Here is a 25,448-nt window from a genome sequence, read left to right as displayed (position 1 = left end):
GCTGTAGTTGTTAGAAGAGAGGAATAAAAGAAGAGTGGGCTTAAGCTCGGGTGGTGCTGTTGGGATGATTATAGATAAAGGAAACTTATTTTCTGGGCCTTCTTTCTCTGATCAAGAGATTATGGTTCCAAGTGATAATAATTTGATATCGGCAAGGCCTGTGGACCAGGCCTTCCAGCAACCATGAGTGTTCTTAGTTGGAACTGTCGTGGGCTTGGAAACCCATGGGTAGTTCAGCTCCAAAAGTGCTTCAAAAAAACTGATGTTGTGTTCCTGTCAGAAATGTTAGTTCGCAGTAGTTGGGTTGATTTTCTTAGAACTGAAATAAATTAGGAGGGTTGTTTCAGTGTTGATAGATTGGGGAGAGAGGGTGGTTTGACTGTGTTTTGGAAGAATAGCAACAGGGTTTCATTGTAGGGGTTTTCTCAAAATCATGTGGACTTAAATTATTTGAGAAGAGGATTTGTTTGAATGGAGATTTACTGGATTCTATGGATTACCTGCTCGCAGCAGACGAAGGGGGTCCCGGAATCTTTTGCGTGCATTAAGCCAAAGATCAAACTTGTCATGGCTATGTATGGGTGGTTTTAATGACCTCCTGAATGTTGATGACAAGAGGGGACTCCATGATCATCCTCATACTTCGATTCGGAGCTTTCGTGAGGCCATTGAGTGTCAACTTACAGACATTCCATTATTGGGGTTTCCTTTTACTTGGGAAAGGGGGAAGAGGCACGGATAATTGGGTCCAAGAGCGATTGGACAGAGCTACGGGTACAGGTCCTTGGTTACACCATTTTACGAATACAGAGCTTCACAATCTGACAACTTCAATTTCGGATCATAATCCACTCCTTTTGGTGTACAAGAAACAAATTATATACCGAAAGCATATCAGATTTAGGTTCCTTGGATTGGAGAACCTAGCTAGGAGGGATGATTAGGAAAGCTTGGGATGACACTGCTAGCGAAAGAGTTTTACAAAGATTCAGTGTTTGTACTCCAAAGACTTTCTGACTGGGGGGGCACCTTACGAAGAAATTTAAAGCTCAGATTGTGGTATGCCATGACAACCTTCGACATTTAAGACAATTTGATGATGAGAACTCAATTTCGGCTCATGCTAGATGCCGCGATCAATTAGCAACTCTCCTAACTCAAGAGGAGGCATATTGGAGGCAGCGAGCCACGCAACTATGGTCGAAGGAGGGTGATTTGAATACTGAGTATTTTCATGAGATGGCTTCTAGTAAAAGAAAGTGCAACATGTTGACTACGCTGATTAATGATGCGGGTGAGGTGTTTGATGACATGGAGGGGATGAGCAAGGTTGTGGTGGGGTATTTTCTCCGACTGTTCGACAAAAGTCCTGACTCAGAATCACATAGAGGGGATAAGCGAGGTTGTGCTGGGGTATTTACTCCAACTGTTCGTTAAAAGGCCTGACTCAGAATCACATAGAGGGGATAAGCGAGGTTGTGTTGGGGTATTTTCTCCAACTGTTCGTCAAAAGTCCTGACTCAGAATCACATAGAGGGGATAAGTGAGGTTGTGTTTGGTTATTTTCTCCAACTGTTCGTCAAAAGTCCTGACTCAGAATCACATAGAGGGGATAAGCAAGGTTGTGTTGGGGTATTTTCTGGCTTAGAATCACCTTTGCTAGACTGTATTCAACCTTGTGTTTCAGCTGCACAAAATGAGTCAGTACGAGATGATGAAATAAAAAAAGATGTTTTCCAAATGAAACCTTATATCTGTTGGAGATTATTACAGAGAAAATTTATGGAAGAGATAAATTAACTACTTGCCGAATTAGGATTTCAATTTTAGTGCTAGTTTTATCCGTGTAAGAAATATTTTTTTATTTGCAGTTTTAAAAAGAATAGTTTAAAAAAAAAGTATATGTTAGTTAAAATTACTATGAGATAGATTTTTTTACTATAATAAAAAATATTTTATTTTCTACAAATTAAGACTTAAAACTCAATTACACGTGAGTTTAGTGCAAAAGGAAGTTTAGTGTAAAAAGCAAAAACTAATTGACTAATCAAATTATTTTTTTTTATAGTGGGTGGATAAAAAATATAAGTTACCATAATAATAATCATCCGCGTCGAAGTAAAGAAAAGTATTTAATTTTAAATTAATTTCCAATACTTACTGGGCTGTGTTACTTGGGCTACCTAACTATCTTGTGTTTTTTAAAAAGAAAAAATTATAATAATATTTTCAAGTGTTTATCAAACAATTTTAAATTTTATTTTTAAAATACATCTCTCTCGTATTAATTTAATTAGATAATATTTTCTGGTTACGTAACATTATATGTCTGGCTACCTAACCATCTTGTACTGTTTAACATTTTAGAATATTGAAAAAAATACCTAAATTTTTTTACTGAAACCTGGGTTTTTTTTTTTGACATGGCAATCCAAATGCTATTAAAAAGTTACCGGATTATATAAGATAACAGATGTAATTTTAAAGTATGAATTTATTTTTTTGGGTACAAATATTTTTCGCTGGTACTCTCAGTAACACGAGAAGCTTTATCTACTGGTGAAGGAATTGATGGAAAAATTAGCTGAGCTGTTATCATTAGTCAATTGTTCAGGAGTTTAAGGTTCTTTCTTCTGCCAAGAAAATCTCATTATTACAGTTAAAAAACTGTATCCAAATCTAACTTTGATCAGAACTCATTTAAAAATATAAATTAATCTGTATTTTGAAAAAAAATTACTTTTTAATTAAAAAATAGTTTTTTTATATGTTTTGAATCATTTTAATATATTAATTTTAAAAATAATTTTTTAAAAAATAAAAAAGTATCATTTTATTATATTTCAACATAAAAAATATTTTAAAAAATAATTACGATTATATTTTTAACTAAACCCTAATACTTTAGTTGTGAACTATTTAGGTTAATGTTGTCATTTTGAACAAAAATATTAAGCTAATAAATAAAAAAAAGTGATTTTAAATAAAAATTTAAAAAAGGTTCTTGAAGTTAACAGGATATACACACGCGCGCGACACAAGACGACCCACCGGTTGATAAGTAAGCATCACGTAAAACGCACACAACACAAATTCTGTTAGAGGATGAAGGCAGAACAAATAAAACTCACGAGACGACGGGCACCAACTAAAGTTAAAATGCCTGTGCACGTCATGAACGGTGGAAGAATCCTTGTCTTGTCATCGCAGGGCTCTTACATTGCTGGGGCATGTCTGGTACATCAAGATTCTTCGATCCATGCTTTGGAATTTCAGGAAGGGTAAAGTTTATCAATAAAAATAATATATACTAGTTACGGTCCATGATATTTTTATTTGGAAATATAATATATTTTTAAAAGAATTGTTTTTAATATCAACGCATTCAAATAATCAGAAAATATATAAAATATAAATTCAAATAAAAAAATAAAATTTGAAAAACATGATTTTAACGTGGATCATAAACACCGTCAAAGTAGTTGAAAGATCCTTGTCTTTGATGGGGGCGTACAGAGGGCTATCCACGTCTGGTTTCTTGATGCCTATTACCTCTGTATTCCTGAAAAAAAACATGGTTCCACTCTATGCCACAGATAACGGATCTTCACGGAACCACCGCACACGTTTCATGTGGCCATAAACTTTACGGGAAAGCTGAGGTGTGGTTGGGATTGTCTTTTATTTTAATTATAATTTTACAATGTTTTTTTTTTTGTTAATTTATACACACTGTATATAATTTTGTATAAATCTTAATACTTACTTTTCAAAACATTAATTAAAAAAAATATAATTCATGGTTATTTTTTGAAACCGTAACTTCAGCAACGTTAAACACACACTCGACGTTGAAGAAGATTTTTGTCACATGGCACAAATCATTGCAATGCGGTGATGGTTAACCCGGTGTTTGGAGTGTCCCATCAATCAAAGACCCATCATTCAAATCATTAAAAGGAGTGGTTCAGCGATAAAAACACATCCAAGAATCTTTTTGCGAGCACCACAAAACTCGCTTAATGATTCCGTGCGGCACCCTTGGAGTTCAGAAGCGATCTCGAGCTGTCAAGAAATGGCCACCCCTTGAAGATGATGATGATGATGTGTACAGTACACTCTTGCTTGGCAGGCTGTCGAGTGGGCATCAAAAACCCTCATCTAGCATGATGGCCTTGCATCATTTCTAGAGTAATTTACACTGATTTGAAATTGATTCCCGTTCACAAAAATAAAGAAAAAAAAAACAAAGAAAACCCGTCCTTTCTGCTTGTCTTGCAATTCTCAATAAAGAAATCGGCTCTTATAGGGGGTGTCCGCTGTGTCAATCTTAAAATATTTTTCAAAAAACATGATTGGCGCAATTTGTCTTTAGTAAAAAAATAATAATTAAGAATAAAATTTTATTTAGATTATTCACAGTAATCTTAGTTATATGACAGAGTTATAAGAATATATTAGCGGTAAGAGCAAGCTATAAGCCTGCAATTATAGTGTTATTATCGATAAAAGCAAGGGTGTAGTGGTATACTTAAGATTAAGAAAAAAATTAGGGGAAATTAAGTAAGATAAATGATTTTTTAAATCTTAATCACTAAAAAGATGTTGGATTCTTCTCGCATTGCAGGGAAGGGGATCACATTCTCTAGTTTTAATTAAAAAAGCGTGACGTCCAGGGTCATTTCCTTACAAAAACAACCACAAATATTTTTTACATTTAAAATATATTTTTTTTGGGGGTTTAATTTTTCATACACTAAATTTCCCCTTAGTATAACTAATAACAACGTGACCTTTTATATATATGTATATATATTAAAAAAGAAACTAGCAATTAATTAAATTTAATCATCAATCATCGAAACGAGCATTTCCAAACGCCAAAAACACTCAGAATCGAAGCTTGTGAAACGTAAATGATTGATAGTATCGTCTAGCTAGCGTGAGAGCAAGCTGCTCCCAGGCATTTTAATCAACTTTGAGGTTGCTTTACAGGCATGACAAGACATTGAAAAGGACTTACACTCATGTTTTCTTTGTTTTCTTCTCTCCCTGGGTCATCAACCCATGCATGCCATTGAAAGCTCAACGAGGATTGTTCTTTCCTTTAACCACAAAAACCGATCCCGTCTTACATACTACCTTGATATATAAAATCTCAATTATAGCCTCCTTGATTGGTATAAAGGCAAAAGGGGTGCCTGGAGGACGTAAATTCCTCCTTGTCAGCATCAATAACATGCAAAGTCCACGCTAGAAACAACGCCCAACCATGGAAAACAAGAACACGCCGTCGTCGACGGTGAAGGGATATCGGCCTAACTAGGACACGATCGTTTCTGCTGCAGAGACTATAATTCATAAAATTTTGAGTTGTTTTTGTTTGATGTTTTTAAAGCGTTTAAATTGTTGATATTGAAAACAAATTTTAAAAATAAAAAATAAATTATTTTAATATATTTTTAATAAAAAAAATTTAAAACCAACCATTAACACAGTCACTATCACTACCTTAACATTGCTATTTTTTCTATTTATTCATGACTTGTTAGTAGTTGGGTGCATAAGATCTTTATTCCCCTGGCGCCGATGGCATCGTATATTATTCAAGTAAGCAAATCAAGAGAGTGAAAAAGGTTCATGCATGTAGATAAAGATAAAATATTACAAATAAATATTAACGAATTTTTATATGAATATACAATTGAAATAAATGATTTGGAAATTAAATAGAATTCCAGTTCCTTTTATCATGTAAAATTTATTAATTTTTATTCATCACGTGCAACACGAAACATATCATGTCATTGATGGATTTATCTGACTTGGGTCTATTTGTTTTTGTGTCATAAAAATATTTTAAAAAAAATTAAATTATTTAAATTATTTATTTATTTTAAATTAATATATTTTAGTGTTTTCAAATTATTTTAATATGTTGATGTAAAGAATAATTTTTTTTAAAAAATATTATTAATATATATTTTTATATAAAAAATTATTTAAAAAATAATAACAATCATACTGTGAAATAAACTGGGAAGAGCCAATGTGAAGACTATTTAATTTTATATATATAAAAAAGGAGAGATAGAAAGTAAAATTTTATACTCTAATAACAAGAAGCAGAGAAAAATATACCTCTACTTTCTCCGTCTCTCTTTTTTCTTTCTTCTTTTTTATGGGAGAGAGTAGCCAAACACTATATCTTTTACACTCCGAGCATCACAGCCAGTTAAAAAGTGAGAGATGGGGAGTGCATGAATGTAGTCTTCCTTTGTAGTCGTCCTTTATACTGATAACGACAAGACCTTGTTGGATGCACACAAATAGTACGCAATTGTCATAAAATCTTAGCACAGAGGCCACCAAGATGATGAATAATGGGCCATTTTAACAAGAAGGAAAGATTCATCGCATGACTTTTACACGAGGGCTCCGAGTCCTCTAACCAGACGAGGGCACATATTTTCCTCACCAGATACCTCATGAATTGCAGGAAAGATGTGAAAAGAGCTTAGTCCTTCGGTTTCTTGTGCTTTCATATATAGCCTAATTTAGTGCACAGCCAGCAGAGTTCGACATGTAAACAGAGGCGTGCCCAAGTCACCAAGCCAAAGACAGCAAGGTCACTCATTTGCGGAAGGTTATGGCATGCATTGCACAGCTACTTTAACTGGCAATATTGGGTGCATATGCATATTGCTTATCATAAGTTCATGAATTAGACTTACCATAATTGTATAGCGCATTTATCTCTTGAATAATCCACGTTGAATAGAAATTATTAAATCTATGAATTCAACAACAATATATGCCACATACACTAGTACTAATACATGCCATAGTACTCGATCTTGCTTGGCAACAACAGAAAACAAAAACAACAGGTCTATTAAGAAGTAACAGCACAACCATGAAGAAAAAGAACACAAAGGAGATCAATAAGGCCTATTCAAACGGTGCCATAGATCTCTTCCTCCTCTTCCATGTCAGAGCTCTCATCGTCTGAAATGACAAAAGCAAGCCTCAAGCGCCCACCTGAGCGGTTAGCACGCAGAATGTCCCCTGGAGGGATTTTTATCTCCTCGAGAACAAGGGTATCGCTTAAATCATTATAGTTGAGATAACTATAATTCATACCCTTTGTAAATAATTCCAAGGAAGAGATTGGAGGAGGAAATACTCCCTCTTTTTTGGTTGGATTCCCAAAAACCACGTCCTTTTTTGTTTTCACGTTCATGATCTCCTCTGTCTGAACATCAGAACTGGCTTCACTCTGCACATCAGAATGATCAAACAAACAACATGAAGGTGAAGAAGACGAATATGGTAATGCTGCATCAAAAGAGTTGGAGGAGGATAGAGAGCTCTCTTCAAGAGAAAGGTCAACAAATCCGCCGGCAACATTGTCAACATTGGTGGTTTCTTTGGGGTCTGAAAAAAGTGAATTAGCCCATGTTGCAGGTGTGGATTGATCAGACCTCATGAGGATTGGTCTTGGGGGTGATGGGGACTTCAACATGTCCTTGAGACTAGAGGAACTATTGCCCTCCATGGCTAAAACTGACAGGCAAGCTAGAAAGTTGATAAAAACAGGAATGAAATGAAGAAACATGGAATCACTAAAGGCTAGGGAGTGCTAGTTATAGGTAGAGAAACACGCATGAGTGCCAAATCCCTTTCAAGATGGGACAAAGCAAATGCAAAAAAAAAGGGCAAAGGAAGGCGAGAAATATTCTTAATTTTAAAATACCAGCAGAATACCATTGTCATACCATAAAAAACCAGCAAAACTAATATTGAGATGAAAAATGGTTTCCAGTTCCTTTCTTTCTCTGTGTGCATTGCTCCACTCTGTGCAGTACTGATTACCATATGTGTTTTTGTTTTGTAGCATTTCCCACTGCCCGTTTCTGCCTATTAATTATTGCGTCACCTTAAATTGTTTTTTCCCTTCGCAATTACCTTCCTAGTAAAAGAATCACACGATCCACAGATTTCCTACATAAAAGAAGGAATGACAATGGATATTTATATTTTTGTTTTTTTATATATATATATTAAGTGTGAGCTTGATAATTAGTCAAGGATTTATTTTTAAATCAATTTTTTTAGCATCCTCGTTTAAAAAGAATATTGATTTCCTTTTTTTCCAACTCAAATGGATTTTCAAAAGTACTTTCAAATCTTAATATTAATTACTGTTTTTTTTTATAAAAAAATTATTATACATTGCCCTGAGCGTTGATCATTATTACTGTATCTGGGGGTAATATCCCCGTACAGAGAGTGAAATCACGGACAAGATTAATGAATAAGCCACCGGTACGTATTCGTGGCAGTTTCTTAAGAACTCTGACGTCTGGTGATAGTGATGGTCCGAGTTTTCATGCCAATGACAGGAACCAGAACCATGAGCACAGGTAAATTAGGTCTGCTTCCATTACTCGCGAAACAAACCCTTCCAGTTCAGAAGGAGATTGAGCGTCTTCATTTTTCCATTCAATAGGTATTTTTATAGTTTTTAGTTTTTTTTAATGTTCTTAGATTGTATTAATTTTAAAAAGTAAAAAAAATTCTTTGAATGTATTTATAGATATAAACTAACTTGAAAAACAAGCTACACTATAGTCTCAAATATTATTGAAATATTTAGCATTGTAATAATAATTATTTTTTATTTTATAATGCATCAAAATAATATTTTATTATTATTTTTTAAAATTTGATTTTAATATCAATATATTAAGATATAAAAAATAAAAAATTTAATTTAAATAAAATAATAAAGCCACCACAAAAACAAACACGGCACCACGGCCGGTGATTTGGGCAGAAACGTATGGAGGCTTGGATTATGCTATGAAAACAACTGATCATCTTGCTCACATTTGCTTAGTCTTCTATGCATGCATGCTTCCAATTGATTAAAGTTTGAATAAATATGTATGCTAAGTCAATTTTGGACCGACATTGTGTAATTTTATGTGACAAGTAAAGCATTGGAATAGATGTATAACTCCCGAGTCATCTCATTCTATCGTCGACGAGGTCTTGTTTTCTTATCAAAATTATAATTATCTTCTTAAGTTTTTCTTCTTTTTTTTCCACTTGCAGTACGGATTCTTTTTTCGAATAGTCTTAAAGACAGAATAACCCTCGTATTAGTTTGATATATTCAAGATTTTTTATTTTTTATTTTTTGATATCAGCTTTGGAGTTTGAACTCGAATTTAACAGCCACGACATTAATTCTTCCCCGTGCATTCCTCGCCGATCCCCACCCAGAAGCAAACGATTCACAAATTCAACAAAGATTTTGAAGGAAAAAAATGAAAATTAATTAACAACATTATGTCATGGGATGGACATGACTTGCTGAGATGTCTTCTTCCCATCTTCTTCTTCAAGATCAAGCCTCTCCCACTCCCCCCCACCCCTCATTTTTTTTTTTTTTTTAAGTTTCTATACAGGAAGATAGGCTTTCTTTCATCAAAATCTCTTCTCTCTTGCAGTTTGTTCTTGTCTCCATCCTTTAATACTTTATTCAACAGCTCTTTTCCCTTTTTCTAACTAACCCATCGCCTTCCCTCTTTACCAATCCTTTTCTTGCTCTTCACTCCTCATTCTTTTATTACTTCTAACCCGCAAGAAGAAACCATAATCCAACACCCATTTGTGTCTTCTTTCCAAAATATCAAGAGAACGGAAGATGGGTAACTGCAACTGTTTTACAAACTCAAAACAAGCAATGGCTGAGATAGCTCCATATGATCTCATCAAATCAACTACTGCCGTCCACTTATACGGTGACCCCGCCAGCTCTTCCACTCTCTACATTCATTTTGCTCTTCTTTACAAGACCAGAGCGCTTCAGTTTACACCCACTAATGACCCGCAACCAGTGGTTCAAATCGGGTCTGAAGCGATTTCGGGAACCCGAGAGATGCTGGTCCGGTTCATAGACGTGAAGTTGCCGCAGCCGCCGTTGGCTGTGCCGATGGAGGAGGAGGGAGGTGAGACGGCGGCGCTGGTGGTGAAAATGGCGGTGTTGCAACATAGGAGTGTGGTGCGGCATTTGGAGAGGATGGTGAGGTGGAGTGAAGATTTGGTGACACGTGGTGGGAGGAGGAATGGTGATCCGGCAATGGGGAGTGAGAGGATGGAGGTGAAGAAGTTTCAAAAGAGTTATACACAGCTGTTGGAGGTCATGGTTGAGCACGCGCAAATGGAGGAGCGTGTGGTTTTTCCGCTTTTGGAAACGGCTGAGAGAGGTAAGGACTTGGGGACATCCTTGTTCGACCGGTACAAGATCTGACCTGAAAAAAGGTCTGGGTTGCAGTATTTTAATCACCCACGAAAAAATATTTGACGATCGGGCTAGAGGTCACGGATTTACCAAGTCAACCTGCCCGCGAAAAAATATTTTAATCGCCTTGTTTTGGAAGTATTTGTTTCTCCTAAAAATAAAATGTGTAGTTAATTTGTTGCTCGGTTAATTTTGATTGTGCTTGCTAAAGATTGGGTTGTGTTGTTAAGCTAACGAAGATTACTTGCTGGTAAGGTGAAGAGTAGTGTTCTTTCTTATTGCTTGCTGAGATTTTTTTGTGGGGGCAATGCACTTGCTAAGGATGTTTAAGATCTGAAAATTAAATGTGATGATCCAGGGCTGTGTAAAGCTGCAAATGAGGAGCATGGAAGGGACCTGCCCATCATGAATGGAATCAAAGAAGATATAAAATCAATTGTAGTTCTTGACACTGGAAGCCATGACTACCGAGAGGCTCTTCGGAACCTTTCCTCCCGGCTCAGATCATTGCTGGTATAACCCCATCCCTTTTTAATGTTTTGCTTTAACAGTCTGAGAAAGACAGGCCATGCCCATGTAGTGTGGTGCAAGCCAAGTTTACTGCCATTCCTTGATGTAATAGTGCTGTGGGGCTAGTTTGGCTTTTACAAGTATCTGCCTATGAATTCTTCCCGTGTACCTTTATCAAGAAAGGTGCCTTGAGGTCTTTAAAGATACTGAATAATTTGGATTGTTCTAATGTGCTAACAGGAGCATGGTAAAGCGCACTTCCAGGAGGAGGAGAGAGACGTATTACCATTGATGGAGGCCATGGAGCTGAGCAAAGAGCAGCAATTGAGGGTAATGGAGCAGTGTTTTGATGTGATGCAAGGGACTCATTCGCATTTGTTCAGCTCTTTTATCCACGGCCTTCTCCCTCGAGAAGCAATGCAGTACTTGGATTTGATTTTAAGTTGCAAAGACGAAAAACTCGTGGCCCCCATGCTTCATAGGATTATCCAGTAGGATGTAGACATGAGAATGGATTGCTGCTTTTTCGTACTGTTCATAGATGTATACAAAATGTTTTGTGCATGGTTCATGGATAAAAAACCGGCCGGTGGGAGAAAAAACCGGTCAAACCCGGTTGACCTGATGGGTCGACCCGTAACCCGGGTGAGACCCGGCTTATATATAATTTTATTTAACACTGCACCTAACATCAAAAGGAAAGTTAAAGTTCGTGACCTGATTTCTTTCTTTAACAACCAGAAGATCTATTAGCTACTTCCTCTTTGAACAGCCAAGAGATCTAGTAGCTAAATTGGAGAAATCGGTGTCCAGCTGTGCTACTTCTCCAGGTGCTCTATCTCTCCCATGTTGATATTTATGTCCAAGCTATTTGTACATGCTTAGTAAAAACCAGAAGCATAAGTGATTGAGTATATGTTCTGTTTTCTTAGTCTTTAAGATAGGCGCATGCGGATTTCCGTGAATGGTGATTTAGACCAGGCCTATTTAAGAATCATACACAAGGCAAATGTAGGTGTGGCAGTCCTAGTTTAGCAGCTTTAGAGAAAGAAAGAACTCATGGAAGTGGTGATTCGTATTTGAGTTTCATGTTAAATGAATTATTCCGTCTCCTACCACAAGATTTGTAACTACATTTCAAGACCTATACCCTGAATGAATATGAATGTGAATTCAATCAAAGTACTGTCCGAGGGAGTAAAGGAATGCTTGATGTAGGTGCTTGACTCGGGTTGACCTGGGTCAACCCACCAGACCTGTGATCCAATCATTTTACTCGATAAACTACCTGTCAGGTTTTGTAACTATGGTTTTGTGTATTCTTGTGTCGAGCTGGAGCTACTGGTATTTGTTTTCTGATACTTGCCTCTGCTCTGGTGTGCCATTTTGAAACTGTTATTTGTACAGGCAGGAGCTTTTGCCAGGGAATGATTGGCAAGTAATAGGAAGTTTTTAGATTGGATGGAGAAAATCTACACAAAGATAAGAGATATATATGAGATATTTCCCTTTTTAATGATTAACCTTGTGTACATTATCCTTTCTGCATGGTTCTATGTGCTTAATAATATGTTTGAGATTGTTACTGTGATTGTGATTTAAAGTGTATGTGTTTAATAATATGTTTGAGATTGTCACTGTAATTATGTAATTATTATTTAAAGTGTTTTTTTTTAAATATATTAAAATAATATTTTTTTTATTTTTAAAAAATTATTTTTGGAATTAATACATTGAAACAATATGGAAACATAAAAGAGTTAACAAAAAAAATCAAAATTTAAAAAAACATTGTTTCAACTGCTTTTCTAAACAGAGTTTTAATGTTTTAATGTTAAAAAATAATATAAAAAATATTATTTATTAAAAAATATTTACAATATACTATCAAACAAGCTCCAACAGTTTCTTCTATTATCGATGTATGATTAAACCATTGCTTTTTATATGATTTTAAAACATGGTATGTCTTCTCATTTCTATCCATCTTCAATTTTTCTCTCTCGTGTTAATTCTTTAACAAAATTACATTCATCACATTGCAATAAGCATTATCAAAAAAAAAAAACCCACAAAAAATCATGATTTTGTTCCGAGTTAAGATGTAATTGGGCAGGGATGAGCTGAATTAATTGAATTATATTCAAAACGAACAATTTTCAGTATTTTTTAAAGTATTTTTGTTTAGAAAATTAAAAAAAAAGGTTTATTTAGTTTTGATAAAACCAAATTACACGGAACCAAACAAAAAAAAATCATATAAACCAAAAACCAATTAAACCAAAGTTTTTAAAAATAGCAAAACTGAAAGTTTTATAAATTAAATTATACTTATCCACTCTGGTGTGATTAAAAATAAGACAAAAAAAAAGAGAATTAGTTTAATCAAATTTCTTAATTCAAACTGAATTAATTTGTTTGTGTTTAAAATTATAGTGGTGTTTATTTTTTTAAATAATTTTTACTTTGGAATTTATTAAAATAATATTTTTTTATTTTTTAAAATTTATTTTTAATATTAACAAATAACACAGCAAAAATTCAAAAACTTTCAAAATTACTTTTTTTAATCATAGAAACATACACATTATGTAATTATCCTTTATTTTTTTTCAGAAAAAATTCTATTAGCATAGCTATCTCTTTCATTTCTTGGGCCCAATTTATAGGCCGAAGCGTGAAACACTGTCTATTTCACATCTTGTCAAAAATTATCTTAAATTTCTCTTTTAGTTTCATATTTAAATTCTTAGTTATTTATATAATGGTTACTGGAAGTTTATATACTTATTAATTTTAAGATTTATAGAATTAATTATAATGTGTGTAAAATTAACTTAAAATTTATAAGATTAATTATGATACACGTAAATTAATCTGAGTATCTATATTAATAAAAAAAAAAAATCATCTTAAACACTCTCTCTCTCTCTCTCATTTCTGGCGGGATACAAACGCCGTTGCCCATATACAGTCTCGAACAGAGAAGGGCTAGGGATTTCCTTGCAAAAGGCTTTGTGAACAATGGAATCTGAGTCAATACTCCCCGATTGGGCATCAAAGCCTTGCATTATGGGCATAGATGAAGCTGGTCGCGGTCCAGTTCTTGGTACGTTACTGCTTATTCATACTTGTTTTGCTTCACATTTCTTTACTCTTCTAACAATTCCTTTCTGGGTTTTCTTTTCTTATTTTCATTTTATTGTCTTGAAGTCTTTTTTGCGGGGTTAATTGTTTGTCTTGTTTCAGGACCAATGGTGTACGGATGTTTGTACTGTGCTCGCTCTTACGAGAAAACTCTCTCTACCCTCAACTTTGCAGGTTTTGATTTTTAAAACTTAATTTTGATCTGGGTTTTGTTTGGTTTCTTGGAAATGCCTGGCCCTTTTTTGTGTCCATTTGTTTTAATTTCCATCTGCACTGGAGCTGGAATGATGTTATATGAGAATTACTAGAATGTGGAATGTGGAATGTGGTGCTAAAGAATATGATTTACTCCATCTCTATATTTGAAAGTTTGGATCTTTTTCAGCAAATGGCATCATTAGCGCATGTACCCTTCATTTATGTGGACTAGAGCTTGAGTCACGGGAAAGTTTTTATCTAGATTTGAATTAGGGCTTGAATGATGGTATGTAATATATTTTTAGAAGGTGGAATTGGAGTTAAAAGAAGGATTGCATTTTATCTTTCTTTTTGAAAGTTTAGATTTTTGTCAGCAATGACAATTATAAGCTATTTGCCCTTTCAATATATGGGCTCAAATATTGGATGGTTTTATTTAAATTTGATGATTCCACCTTTTTTATTGTTGCTTGTAGATTCAAAGACTTTAAAAGAAGAGAAAAGGGAGGAGTTATTTGAAAAATTAAAGGCTAATGAATTGATTGGATGGGCTGTTGATGTTATTGATCCGAGGGAGCTCTCGGCTAAAATGCTTAAGAAGTAAGTAGCTAATGGAATTAGATTTCTTCTGGCATTCTTTAACATTTATGTTAGTTAAATGTTTTCTTATATTTTCTCTTTAGGTTTAAGATAAACCTAAATGAGATCTCGCACGATTCTGCTAGTGGCCTTGTGACTAGGGTGCTAAACATGGGAGTTCTTTTAACTGAGGTAAGACTTTTTTCTCCCTTAGAGGATGTGGGTTTTCCCCTAAACGCATGCTTATCTAGCCATAAGTTCGGGTCAATTATATGGACCATTTCCTCCTTTCCTTACAATCCAGGTGCATTATATTGGATTAAACATGTGATGATGTGTCAACCTGCAACAACTTCTATAGTTTAAGTGCTTGTTAACTTGCTTTTGCGTAGCTATCATTAAATAATGCAACAATAGAAGTTAAAATGGCTTACACGTTGACATGATTGGGTTTCAGGTGTATGTGGATACAGTGGGAGATCCTGAGAAATATAGAATAAAACTGTCTGAAAGATTTCCTTCTATCAAGTTTGTTGTTGCAAAGAAGGCTGATAGTCTTTATCCAGTCGTGAGTGGAGCAAGTATTGTTGCAAAGGTAGCAATTTTCCATTCATTTGATTTCTCTAAATTGTTCTTGCCAGCATGTTTATTTTTCGTTCAATTGAGTAGGTTACAAGAGACCGGGCCTTGCGAGACTGGGTACTTGATGAAACAGCTGAAAACATGACTAGGAATTTTGGATCTGGATATCCTGGAGGTTGGCAGTGCTTAATCATCTCTTTGATGTGTAATATGATCTTCACTCTGTACATTTTAGCTGTTTGTCAATTGAATCCGGTTTTATTGTTGGGTGCAGATCCTGAAACCAAAGCTTGGTTGGAAAAACATCAACACCCGGTATTTGGATTCCCAACATTGGTCCGCTTCAGTTGGGGTACATGCACATCCTATTCCAAGAACATGGTTGAAGTCGTGTGGTCAGTTATCAGTTCTTACTTTTCTTTCCCTTAGCATTATCTTTCTTCTGCAGCTGCATCATTGTGCTGCATGATTTGACGTGTCTCTGCTTTTCTTAATGAGATAGGCATTCATCTGGTGGCCATGATACCAAATTAAACAGGAATTTAAGTGTGGCAAATATCACTACTTTATCCAGTCATAACTCCATATAGGGAATGCTATGGGGGTGAGGTCAATTTGAATGACTTCCTATGATTATTTGGGGCATTGTTCATGCTTGGACTTCAGAGGATTTGAGGTCTTTAGTCGGGTGTGTAACCTGGTAGTATAAAACGTTTGATGGACCCACTTTGAATGAATTTGCTTCCCTTTTCCTTGTATGTGATGCCAAAATAGGCACAAAGCTTTAATCAGTTGGCTTTGAGGGGTGCACTCCATGTTATTTGCACATGAATATGGTCCAGTTTGTAGATAACAGGATTGGTTCTTGTTTTTTTATGCATGCCATTTGCAGCCAGCATTTTCTGGGATTTACCAATACCCCATTTTCCTGTTTCCTTTGCTGTTCACTTTGCAAAAGGAAAAAAGAAAGATAGAACTATTGAATATGTCATCCTTCACTTGACTTCATTTGTCCTGTTATTTTTAAACAGGGAATCTGATAAAACGCAGGAAGATGGTTCTAGTAGTAGCAGTGGTAAGAGGCAACTAAAATTAAGCAGTTTTGGTGTCGCTACATCCAAGAGGAAAATTGAAGAAATTGAATCAAGTGGTAAAAGCCGCTGCAAGTTTTTCCAGGCTCGTAAACTCGAGCAACTTGTGAATTTCTAGCAGTGAAGTTCGATTATTGTTTTATCTCATACCAATATTAACTACTGCTTACCTTTGTACCAATGAATCGAGCAATTATGCCAGTAAGCATCTGTTACAGATTCTAGAATGTAGACTGAAGGGTAAAGAATGAATTTTAACCGAGAAATATTGTGAGAACATTTAGAAAAGGGCCCATTTTAGTTGTGGATATCAACTGTTTTCTTAACAGTCATGGCGAGGTCTTCCCATTCAACTACCAATGACTAGCTAAGGCTGTGGGTGTCGAGGCTTGGGCGACAAGCAGGGCTATTTCCAATCAGACTCCGAGGGTGCTAGAATTTGAATGCACTGGATTTTGTAGCCCTTCTGCACGCACTCACATGGGTGTGATTGCACAAGCTTTGCTTTTAATACATGGTAGTTTAGATGCCAAATATTGGAGTTGATTCCTCAGATATTAATGATTGGCCATGTACGAACACTTCTTCGTACGATTGTCTCCAGGCAAGAAGAAAGTAGCCTAATAATGTCTTTGAAAGCACTATCATGAGGAACCTGAGTGTAACCGAACCATGACCTGTAAAATAGGATGCTGAAACTCCTGGCGATACGTGTCTTCTATTTCTGTTTCATAAGGTAGAAAGTTTTCTAGCTTCAATTTAGGACTTGTGTTCTGGCTGAATAATTTTAATCGTGCAGGCCTGCGTACCTGATAAAAATAAATGATTGCTACACGAGCCCGTTGCACATACATTTGCTTGCCATGATATACATTACAAGCTGCACAACCGACGTTTATATTACAGGAATGCATGCTGCAAACACAACCCAAAACCGAGTGACAAGCAAGTACAAAGCATCAACAACCTCCTTATTTTAGCTTAATGTACAATGAGAGCGATCAAGGCAGTCGTAATCAATGTTGGAAGCCCTATGCCGTTCGCATGGTGGCTGCCAGCATTGTGGTGTTTCTTTGGGTGGTGATTCATTACAGCACCAGTTACGACAACCGCTCCACTTCCATGTTCATCACCACCGCCATTCGAAGTGTCAGCTGCCCCAGTTGCACCACCATGTGTACCTCCATAAACTGAGCCATGGGCAAATTCGCTGCCGTGTACTATACCACTTCTTTCACTAGAATCATCACCAATGCTACTGGTGTCATGTTGATGTGTGCCGGTCGCTCCCAAACTGTTCTCCTGCAGAAGACCTGTTTTTGATGTTGTTGAGTCTTTCTCGGTGCAAACAAACAATAGATGGACCGATTAGTGATTAAAACTACGAAATACGAAGCTTGAACTTCTTAGTCCTGTCAACGATAGTAAAACTATTATGCTACGTTTGTTCAGTGTTTCGGGTTTCTGGTTAAAGGAACAGACAAAACAAGATAGTTTTGAAGCGAATCTGTCCTTTCAAAATATGAAAGGTGAGAGGTCATGTACTCTCAAAACTAATTTCATTTTTCCTTTTCTTTTTCTTTTTTTAATCTCCAGATGGCACCCTTTCCTTAAAAGAAATGATAAACGAAACCTTAAAATTCATTTGATCATTCGGTCAAAGTTCATTGTAGACACCCTTTCCTTTAAAAGAAATTTGGAGGAGGATCTTTTTTGCATGACAGTAGAAAAACCTTTTATCTGTGGAGGACAGGGAATAATTTGTTGCCATGCAAGATTCAAAGTGTCTCTGCTGACCCAAAAAGAACTCTGCTTCGTATTAGGGAATTACCTTATAGGTCTCTAGCATAAGAAATTATAAGCTTCTTATTAATCTTTTACTAATCCTGGTCTTATCACGCAGACTATCATCGTTTACACAGGTGAAAGCAAGATTTGTCTCATCGAAAATCTTCGAATAGAAGAACTCTATCAAGAAAGTTCTCACCATTTGCTGCTTGAAGCTTTAGTGCCCTGAAATTCTCAAGAAGAAAGCTAAAAAAACAGTATCTGGTTCTCCTCTCTTATTTTTTTCCTGCATATTTGACTAACCACAACAACTATCATATCCCTTCCTTAAAATTCCTAGCTTGAATGTTTGCGCATTCCTTTAAAAAGATTCAATTCGTAAGAAATATTTTCTAAAAAAAAAGTGATTAGTTTCCGGTGTTCAATTATATCATGAAAAAACAAGACTTATTAACCTTTTTAAAAACAATTACAGAAATTTAGAGTTATCAACTTTCTCTTAGACCTCGTTTGTTCATTGAAAAATCATTAGTTATGAGAAAAATAATTGTTTTTATGTTTAGTTATACAAGTTTGAAAAAATATAGTCTACGTTAAGAATTGAATACAGAATTCAACATACAACATACTTGCAAATCCGATGAAATATTTAAATACGTTAGATTTTTTAAATACTTGCAGCTCATCTCCTTGCTCCCAGCTGCTCGAGCTAGCATCCTACTCCATGGATTATATGGTGTTTTTTTGGCTTGTATATATCAGAATTCATTGACACTAATACTTGAATGAGATATTGTGCCTCGAAAGGTTCTTCTTTTCTCGAAGTCTATGAATAATTAAAAGGGTTCCACACGCACACACACTCTGCTATGTATAATTAAAAGGGTTCCACACGCGCACACACTCTGCAGAGAGGCAACAGAAGAATACCTGAGAGGAGAGGCTTGTGATCACGAAGTGGATCAGTTGAAGATGCAAACAAGCATAAGCTTGCGAGCACGAGGAACAAATATCCCATCTTGTTACCATCTCCCATGTTCTTAATGCACGAAAGGAACTTCAAGAGCTTGTCTATAACCTTCCAGGTTATATATCTGTCACCGCAGCCTCTGTTTGAAGATAGACGTATCGCATACATACCTTCTTTTATATATATATATATATATATATATCAGTGTGCTAGCTAGTAGAGTCTTGTAGTAGTTACAAGGTGTAATTAAGCAGTAATTATATTCCCTTAAATAAAGTAGCTAAGATGATTGTCTTGAATCTTGCTTTATCTTTAATCACCAAAGTGATCGTGACCTTGTCGTCGATTACTATGGGCCAAATGTCCGATTCTCGAATCTCTCTTTATGGGTTGTCTTCTTTATGGGCCACTAAATCGTGGGGGCGATCAAGTTGATTCTTTCTTTTGCTTTTTATCGATTTACATATTATAATGTTTGTTCAAAGAATGGCATTGCTTAAGATTACACAATTCAGTGAACGAGTGGATACTGACTTTTGTATCGCTGTTGAAACTATAATTGAGTCCATTTTGAGACGGTGTTTGATTTTAAAAAAATATTAAAATGATAATTTTTAAGATTTTTTTATAATTTTTGACATACTAAAATAGAAAAAATATTTTAATATATATTTAAATAAAAAATACTTAAAAAAAAAAAACAATAAACCGCAATACTTAGACCGGCAATTTAAGAGGAGGACATCACAGAAAAACAACAAAGGGGGTGTCAAAATTTTGGAAGTTCCCTTCAAATACCGTTGACATCCTCTAGGCCGGCATGAGCAAGCTTTAGGAAAATCATTTAGCAATAAACATAAAATATATTATTTTACCAGAAACGATTTTATATGAAGACATTTAAGATTCATATTAAATCATTATATAATGCTAGAAATCAATAAAATACAATAAAAAATGCTAAAAACATGCATGAATCAGTATGGTCTACTTGATTCAAACGTACATGTATCTTTCTAAGACTTTTTTTTTTATAGTTTTAACCTTCATGTTAATTTCATATTATAGTTCCCTCCCCAAAACTAATTTTTATTACTGATCAAATTTAACACGGCATTTTTCTCTTAATTACCCAAAGAAACTCCACAGCGAGGCATTCGGGCGCCAGCCCAAAAGTCCCTTAAGCTGAACCCGAATGAAGCCCACTACAACTGCGCTTTACAGGTCCAACCTGAAACAAGGATGCACCAAACCCAGCAACCGAACACACCGCAAATTAGAAAAACCCTAGCAAGCACCAAAACGCACACTTATAAATATTCCCTGCAAGCTCGGAATTTTCTTTTCGCTTAGCCTGGTTTCTCTCGATCGGTCCCTCCAAAACCCTAGAGATTCAACCTTTGATCTCCTGTCATGGTAACAATCTCAAGACCATATCCCTTTCATGATTTTTGTTAGATATTCCTCCTGTTTCTTGGCATCCGAACAGTGGCTTATGATGTTTTCATTCATTTATTCGTGGCGGTTTTCTCTGTAGGCACCAAAGAAGGAGAAGGCTCCACCACCGTCTTCAAAACCAGCTAAGTCTGGCGGTGGCAAACAGAAGAAGAAGGTGAAAAAAATCACGGGGCTCCTTTTGTTGGTTTTTTTAGTGTTATTTTTTTTAAACATTGGATGATTTGCTCTTAAAGAGTGTTTGGGTTTTTTTCTTTCTTATGATTTGTTGGGGTTTTATGTGCAGAAATGGAGCAAGGGAAAGCAAAAGGAGAAGGTGAACAACATGGTTTTGTTTGATCAAGCTACCTACGATAAGCTTCTTTCTGAAGCTCCCAAGTACAAGCTTATAACTCCTTCTGTCTTGTCTGACAGATTGAGGGTGTGTTCTTTATGCTCTACATTACTTTCTTTTAGTTTTCATTCTTAGCAGCCTTTATGCTTTTATGGTGTCAGTCTACATTTAGAATGAATTCTGTGGTGTTCTTGGAAATTGCTCATGTAATATGGCTCTGGTATCATGCTGCGTGAGTTGTGCTGAGAGACAGGCAGGCAAATTTCATAAGTGGCAGTGTTTGTTTCAAAAGGTTTTTGATTTGATGTGTTCTACTTAGGTTAGTTTAACTTCAAGATGTGGACACCAACAGAGGAAACTGTGAAGATATGTTCTTAGAGAATTGCAAATCATTTTGCATATGCATTAAAGAAATGTGACCTTTGAAGTCTTAAGTCTTACCTTCAACGCTTTTCTTTGAAAGGTAAAATAAAACAATATAGCATGAAATTTGTCTTCAAAAAATTCAATCTGGGATTTGTAAACGTTGACCTGCTTTTCTTGATTTTTTTGTTTTTTTATGTATCTAGTTTCTTTTATGTTTTCTTTCGTTAAGCATGATGGAAGATGATGAAATGAATCAGAAGGATTCCCATTGATCATTCAATGTGATGTCATAACCAGCAACGTCTGAGCCATCATGCTATCCTAAGCTGTTAAATGATCTAGATTCCTGCTTCAATATCTTGTGCATTTAATCTTTTGACAAATTCATGATGATTCGTTGTTTGCTTAATGCTTTGCAATGTGCGTAAGCATTTGATGCTTTGTTTTTTATCTGAATTTCAGATTAGTGGCTCTCTTGCACGCAAAGCAATCAAGGATCTAATGGCCAGAGGATCCATTAGGATGGTATCTGCACATGCCAGCCAACAGATCTACACCAGGGCTACCAACACCTAAGAGACAGTTGTAACATTTTTCCTGGCATTGCGAGTAATCCATTACCATTTTGTTTCGGTCTCATTTCTTCATACCATTCATGTCAAGAATGAAGTTTTGATATATTTATTCGGTGGCAGAAGTTTCATGTATTGCAGTATAGTTGATTTTATACTTAAATTTTTGTACGTCAGCAATATTTTCACAGATGATGGTTCTTTGCGAGTTTTGACCTTAAATTGGTTAATCTTTTTATTCTCTTCCACAATTTTATGGCGACATTAAATCAAACTAAGAATTTATGCAGGTTTAGGATCCTGCTCATCATGTTTTAACAACTTGATGTCTGTTAAATTTGGCTTGATATATGCATGTCATGAGTTAAATTTGTCATCTGTTTTAATCTAGCGTAATTTTGTTGGGTGCGGTGATTCCTTTTGTCAACAAAATAGAAAGAGGAAAGGACTGGATTGCTGGAATTTCCGTTACAGATGCTAATTGGAATGGCAATTTTGTGGAAATCACTTTCTCATTGAAATTTTCATATGAAGTGGCCAAGCATTTGATCCACCTCCCAGGTCAACAAGGCTTAAGCATTCCAATTGACAGCAACAAATGATCTCAGGTGAGTGAAATTGATTCAAAATCTCAGAACATGTTCATAACCATCTTTCCTAAATTGAATGCCATTCAACTCTGTTTGACGTATCTATGAATTCATAAAAACAAAAATGGAATTCAAAAGAGATCGTTCATTTGCTTCTTGTTGGACAGCTTGAGCTGCCTAATGCCTCACCTGTATCATAAAAAAATATTGATACATATATTAAACCTGTCAACCTGATGGGTCGAGCCTGACATGTCGATTTAAAATTCAATTTAATAGGTCAACTTAATCTTCTATCCCGGGTTAATTGACATAGTTAGACCTTGATCAAACTATTAAGTGAACCTGTGACTTGTTTAAAATCTATGTTGGCGTTTTATATGTATTTTTTCAAGACAATGCTTTAACTTTAAAAACTTAAAACTACATGTTATGATACCCGGCAACCCATGACCCGAGCCTGAATAACAAATCAGGCATCATGCGGGTTCCCTGGCTCAAATTGATGTCCCCTGATAACTACCCGCATGAAAACACAAAATCAATTCACATGAAGTACAAGTTGATCACTGAAATGAAAGCTTTCAAGGTACTGGAGACTGAAGGATGTTCGAAAATTAACACCACAAACGATAAACCAGGTTATACGAATGTCTGATAATCAAGTGCTCTACCGGCATGCTATAAATGCAGGTTCCTGCATTATTGAGATAGCAGCACAAGCGCAACAAGCATGCTAGGTATGCTGCTCAATACAGATCTTCCTCCTTGTGTGTGTGAATCACACAGTCCGAAGTTGGATATGAGACACATGTAAGGACGTATCCCTTCTCCATCTGTTTCTCATCAAGGAATGAACCATCTGATTGGTCCACGGACCCTGAAACCATCATACCAGCACAAGTAGAGCAGGCTCCGGCTCTGCATGAGTATGGGAGCTCCACTCCTGCATTTTCAGCTGAGTCAAGGATGTAAGTATCACCAGGGGCATCAAATTCGTGCTCGCATCCATCTGGTGCAATTAGTTTCACTTTGTAAACTGCCATTGCAGATACTTTGAAGGAGGAAGACTTCAAGCCAAATGCTTTAGATACATTCCTTACAGAACCCAAAGCACCTGGGCTCTTGATCAATGCACACGACTTGCTTGGGCTTGGAACTTTTCTCGGTGGTGCACTTCTGATCATGCATGTTGTGGGAAGTCTCACGGTTGACATGTTTCCACCTGCGCCAGAGCAATTAGGGACATTTTGTGGATGATCAATCACTGTCAAGCAAGGGAATCCACTGTGGTTCAATTTATTGATTCATGGATCAAAAAATGTCCCAACAGGAAATTTGTGGTCAGATCAATGATTTGTAGCCGCTTAACATCATTTGTAACGAGGACAATTCTCTTCAAACCATCAAGCCAAGCGGAAGAGAGTTAAGAGGGAGAGAGAGGGAGAAGGAGACTTGTGCTTTGTATTAGAGACAATAATTTCTTGGCCATCAGAAAATTTCCTCTATTTTTGCTGTGACCACAGACTACAGGCAATTCAGAAAATATGTTTTTACCGTATATTGTTACAGTCACTGTCAAAATATATAATGCGTGGTATATTTACATTTATGCAGAAATCTGCTCTGCCATTACAGCTTGTCCTCATCAGCATTTTACAACTGAAGCTTTAAACATGTCAAAATCAATCACCCACAAAACTATAGACCTGTAATTCAAACATGCATCATACCTCAAACATCACAACGATTGATGATTTTAAGATTCTATTCACTTTAAAGACACTGGATTTTTTCTTCCGCAAACCTAAGAACCACTTCAGCTGACTTGAAACAAATTATTACTATGATGTTTTCACAGTGATTTATAATTACATTTCTTGATTCAGAACATGAAAAATAAAGTTCCCGAGATACGAAATTAATCAAACAACAACGTTAATCTAAAAAAAAAAAAAAAAAGAAGAGGAAGCAAACTTCCATACAACATGTATCAAGATAAAGAGCAACAAAGCAAAGCTGATAATAACAGATCAAGAACAGGAAAAAGACAAAAACAAGAGCAATAAATCACGTAAAGAAGGGTAAAAGGCGAGAGATCTTACAAGGAGAGATTGATTGGTGAGGCCTGGCTAGAAGGAAGTTAATAGGCGGAGATTACAAGGAGACCTACCTGAGGAGGGTGCCCTACCTAACTTAGACTCGGGGTGGTGGCTGTAAAGAACTTTATAGTAAGTGGAGATTTGTTGGACAATGGAGTGAGTTGTTGGACAGTGAATTAAGGTGGCTTTTATTTATTGGAACCGTTTGTAACTTTCAGGAGACTTGGACTTGGTGCTGTTTGTTTTACAGTAATTGCTATTTGATTATTTTTTAAAAAATTATTTTAATTTATTGTTATTAAAAATAATTTGTAAAAAATAAAAAAATATTATTCTTATAAATAAAAAACACTTTAAATTATTTAAGAAGAGAAGACAGTGAAGGAGGTTAGGATTCTCTCATGATTTCAGGAATTTAAGATGATTAAAATAAAATTGTAGATTAATTAAGTGAGTGGGATAATTGGGCTGGTAATTACATTATTTTGGGACCCTAATCTTTTTCTAGCTCTTTCTTGATTTCCCTTTTGTTCTTTGTTTTTCATTTTTCAAAATTTTCTTAGGGCAGATGGAAGAATAGTTATAGGACTCGGCTAATCCTCATTCTAGTCTAAGATTGGAGCTGTGGGAGATAATTTGTGAGTTGACCTTAATATATTACCTTTTTTTAATAAAATAATATTGTTCTAGATATTGTTTTAAAAAAATTTAAAATATCATTATGAAAAAAAAAACTAAAAGAATAGATCATTCAAGTTAATTGCCACGCTAAAATTAGTTAGGTAAATATTAAAAATAAAAAAATATTATTTTAATATATTTTTAAATAAAAATAATTTCTGCTGCTTTACC

General features: G+C 35.5%; 5 protein-coding genes across 8 annotated transcripts; 3 read left to right on the top strand and 2 right to left on the bottom strand.

Moving 5' to 3' along the window:
• The first annotated feature begins 9,224 nt into the window (after positions 1-9,224).
• On the top strand, positions 9,225-12,343 carry LOC105131542 (uncharacterized). Its single transcript, XM_011034563.1, has 4 exons — positions 9,225-10,277; positions 10,671-10,825; positions 11,063-11,376; positions 12,132-12,343. Exons 1-3 carry the CDS (start codon positions 9,716-9,718, stop codon positions 11,315-11,317), a joined length of 972 nt encoding a protein of 323 aa, XP_011032865.1. The 5' UTR covers positions 9,225-9,715; the 3' UTR covers positions 11,318-11,376; positions 12,132-12,343.
• Positions 12,344-13,730: 1,387 nt separating this feature from the next.
• On the top strand, positions 13,731-16,729 carry LOC105131543 (Polynucleotidyl transferase, ribonuclease H-like superfamily protein). The gene is made up of 8 exons (XM_011034565.1): positions 13,731-13,931; positions 14,072-14,143; positions 14,644-14,767; positions 14,851-14,938; positions 15,204-15,341; positions 15,416-15,503; positions 15,603-15,723; positions 16,360-16,729. The coding sequence occupies exons 1-8, from the start codon at positions 13,847-13,849 to the stop codon at positions 16,535-16,537; spliced, it is 894 nt and encodes a 297-aa protein (XP_011032867.1). The 5' UTR covers positions 13,731-13,846; the 3' UTR covers positions 16,538-16,729.
• A 503-nt stretch (positions 16,730-17,232) lies between these two features.
• Positions 17,233-19,350, bottom strand: LOC105131544 (uncharacterized). 2 transcript variants are annotated; one of them, XM_011034567.1, is made up of 2 exons: positions 19,138-19,350; positions 17,233-17,732 (listed from the first exon to the last, which is right to left on the bottom strand). In XM_011034567.1, the coding sequence occupies exons 1-2, from the start codon at positions 19,343-19,345 to the stop codon at positions 17,401-17,403; spliced, it is 540 nt and encodes a 179-aa protein (XP_011032869.1). In that variant the 5' UTR covers positions 19,346-19,350; the 3' UTR covers positions 17,233-17,400. The 2 variants fall into 2 exon arrangements, with proteins under 2 accessions (XP_011032869.1, XP_011032868.1); XM_011034566.1 differs by having other exon boundaries at positions 17,233-17,753; positions 19,138-19,348.
• Positions 19,351-20,483: 1,133 nt separating this feature from the next.
• LOC105131545 (40S ribosomal protein S25) lies at positions 20,484-22,205 on the top strand. 2 transcript variants are annotated; one of them, XM_011034569.1, is made up of 4 exons: positions 20,484-20,593; positions 20,715-20,789; positions 20,919-21,053; positions 21,795-22,205. In XM_011034569.1, exons 1-4 carry the CDS (start codon positions 20,591-20,593, stop codon positions 21,906-21,908), a joined length of 327 nt encoding a protein of 108 aa, XP_011032871.1. In that variant the 5' UTR covers positions 20,484-20,590; the 3' UTR covers positions 21,909-22,205. The 2 variants fall into 2 exon arrangements, with proteins under 2 accessions (XP_011032871.1, XP_011032870.1); XM_011034568.1 differs by having other exon boundaries at positions 20,715-20,813; positions 20,868-21,053.
• A 713-nt stretch (positions 22,206-22,918) lies between these two features.
• On the bottom strand, positions 22,919-24,777 carry LOC105131546 (ferredoxin, root R-B1-like). 2 transcript variants are annotated; one of them, XM_011034571.1, is made up of 2 exons: positions 24,600-24,777; positions 22,919-23,781 (listed from the first exon to the last, which is right to left on the bottom strand). In XM_011034571.1, the coding sequence occupies exon 2, from the start codon at positions 23,709-23,711 to the stop codon at positions 23,244-23,246; it is 468 nt and encodes a 155-aa protein (XP_011032873.1). In that variant the 5' UTR covers positions 23,712-23,781; positions 24,600-24,777; the 3' UTR covers positions 22,919-23,243. The 2 variants fall into 2 exon arrangements, with proteins under 2 accessions (XP_011032873.1, XP_011032872.1); XM_011034570.1 differs by having other exon boundaries at positions 22,919-23,719; positions 24,600-24,772.
• Positions 24,778-25,448: the final 671 nt, after the last annotated feature.

This window comes from Populus euphratica, unplaced genomic scaffold (assembly GCF_000495115.2).
Source record: "Populus euphratica unplaced genomic scaffold, PopEup_1.0 scaffold24.1, whole genome shotgun sequence".
NCBI lineage: Eukaryota > Viridiplantae > Streptophyta > Magnoliopsida > Malpighiales > Salicaceae > Populus > Populus euphratica.
The sequence above is the reverse complement of the archived record's forward strand: the minus strand, read 5'-3'. Positions and strand labels throughout refer to the sequence as shown.

Coding starts and splice junctions, on each gene's coding strand:
- LOC105131542 (XM_011034563.1), top strand. CDS start 9,716: ATGGGTAACTGCAACTGTTTTACAAACTCAAAACAAGCAATGGCTGAG. Junction 10,278..10,670: donor TTTGGAAACGGCTGAGAGAG/GTAAGGACTTGG, acceptor GTGATGATCCAG/GGCTGTGTAAAGCTGCAAAT. Junction 10,826..11,062: donor CCCGGCTCAGATCATTGCTG/GTATAACCCCAT, acceptor ATGTGCTAACAG/GAGCATGGTAAAGCGCACTT.
- LOC105131543 (XM_011034565.1), top strand. CDS start 13,847: ATGGAATCTGAGTCAATACTCCCCGATTGGGCATCAAAGCCTTGCATT. Junction 14,144..14,643: donor CTCTACCCTCAACTTTGCAG/GTTTTGATTTTT, acceptor TGTTGCTTGTAG/ATTCAAAGACTTTAAAAGAA. Junction 15,724..16,359: donor AACATGGTTGAAGTCGTGTG/GTCAGTTATCAG, acceptor ATTTTTAAACAG/GGAATCTGATAAAACGCAGG.
- LOC105131544 (XM_011034566.1), bottom strand. CDS start 19,345: ATGTATGCGATACGTCTATCTTCAAACAGAGGCTGCGGTGACAGATAT. Junction 17,754..19,137: donor TCACAAGCCTCTCCTCTCAG/GTATTCTTCTGT, acceptor GCACCGAGAAAG/ACTCAACAACATCAAAAACA.
- LOC105131545 (XM_011034568.1), top strand. Junction 20,814..20,867: donor AAAAAATCACGGGGCTCCTT/TTGTTGGTTTTT, acceptor TTTGCTCTTAAA/GAGTGTTTGGGTTTTTTTCT. Junction 21,054..21,794: donor TCTTGTCTGACAGATTGAGG/GTGTGTTCTTTA, acceptor TCTGAATTTCAG/ATTAGTGGCTCTCTTGCACG.
- LOC105131546 (XM_011034571.1), bottom strand. CDS start 23,711: ATGTCAACCGTGAGACTTCCCACAACATGCATGATCAGAAGTGCACCA.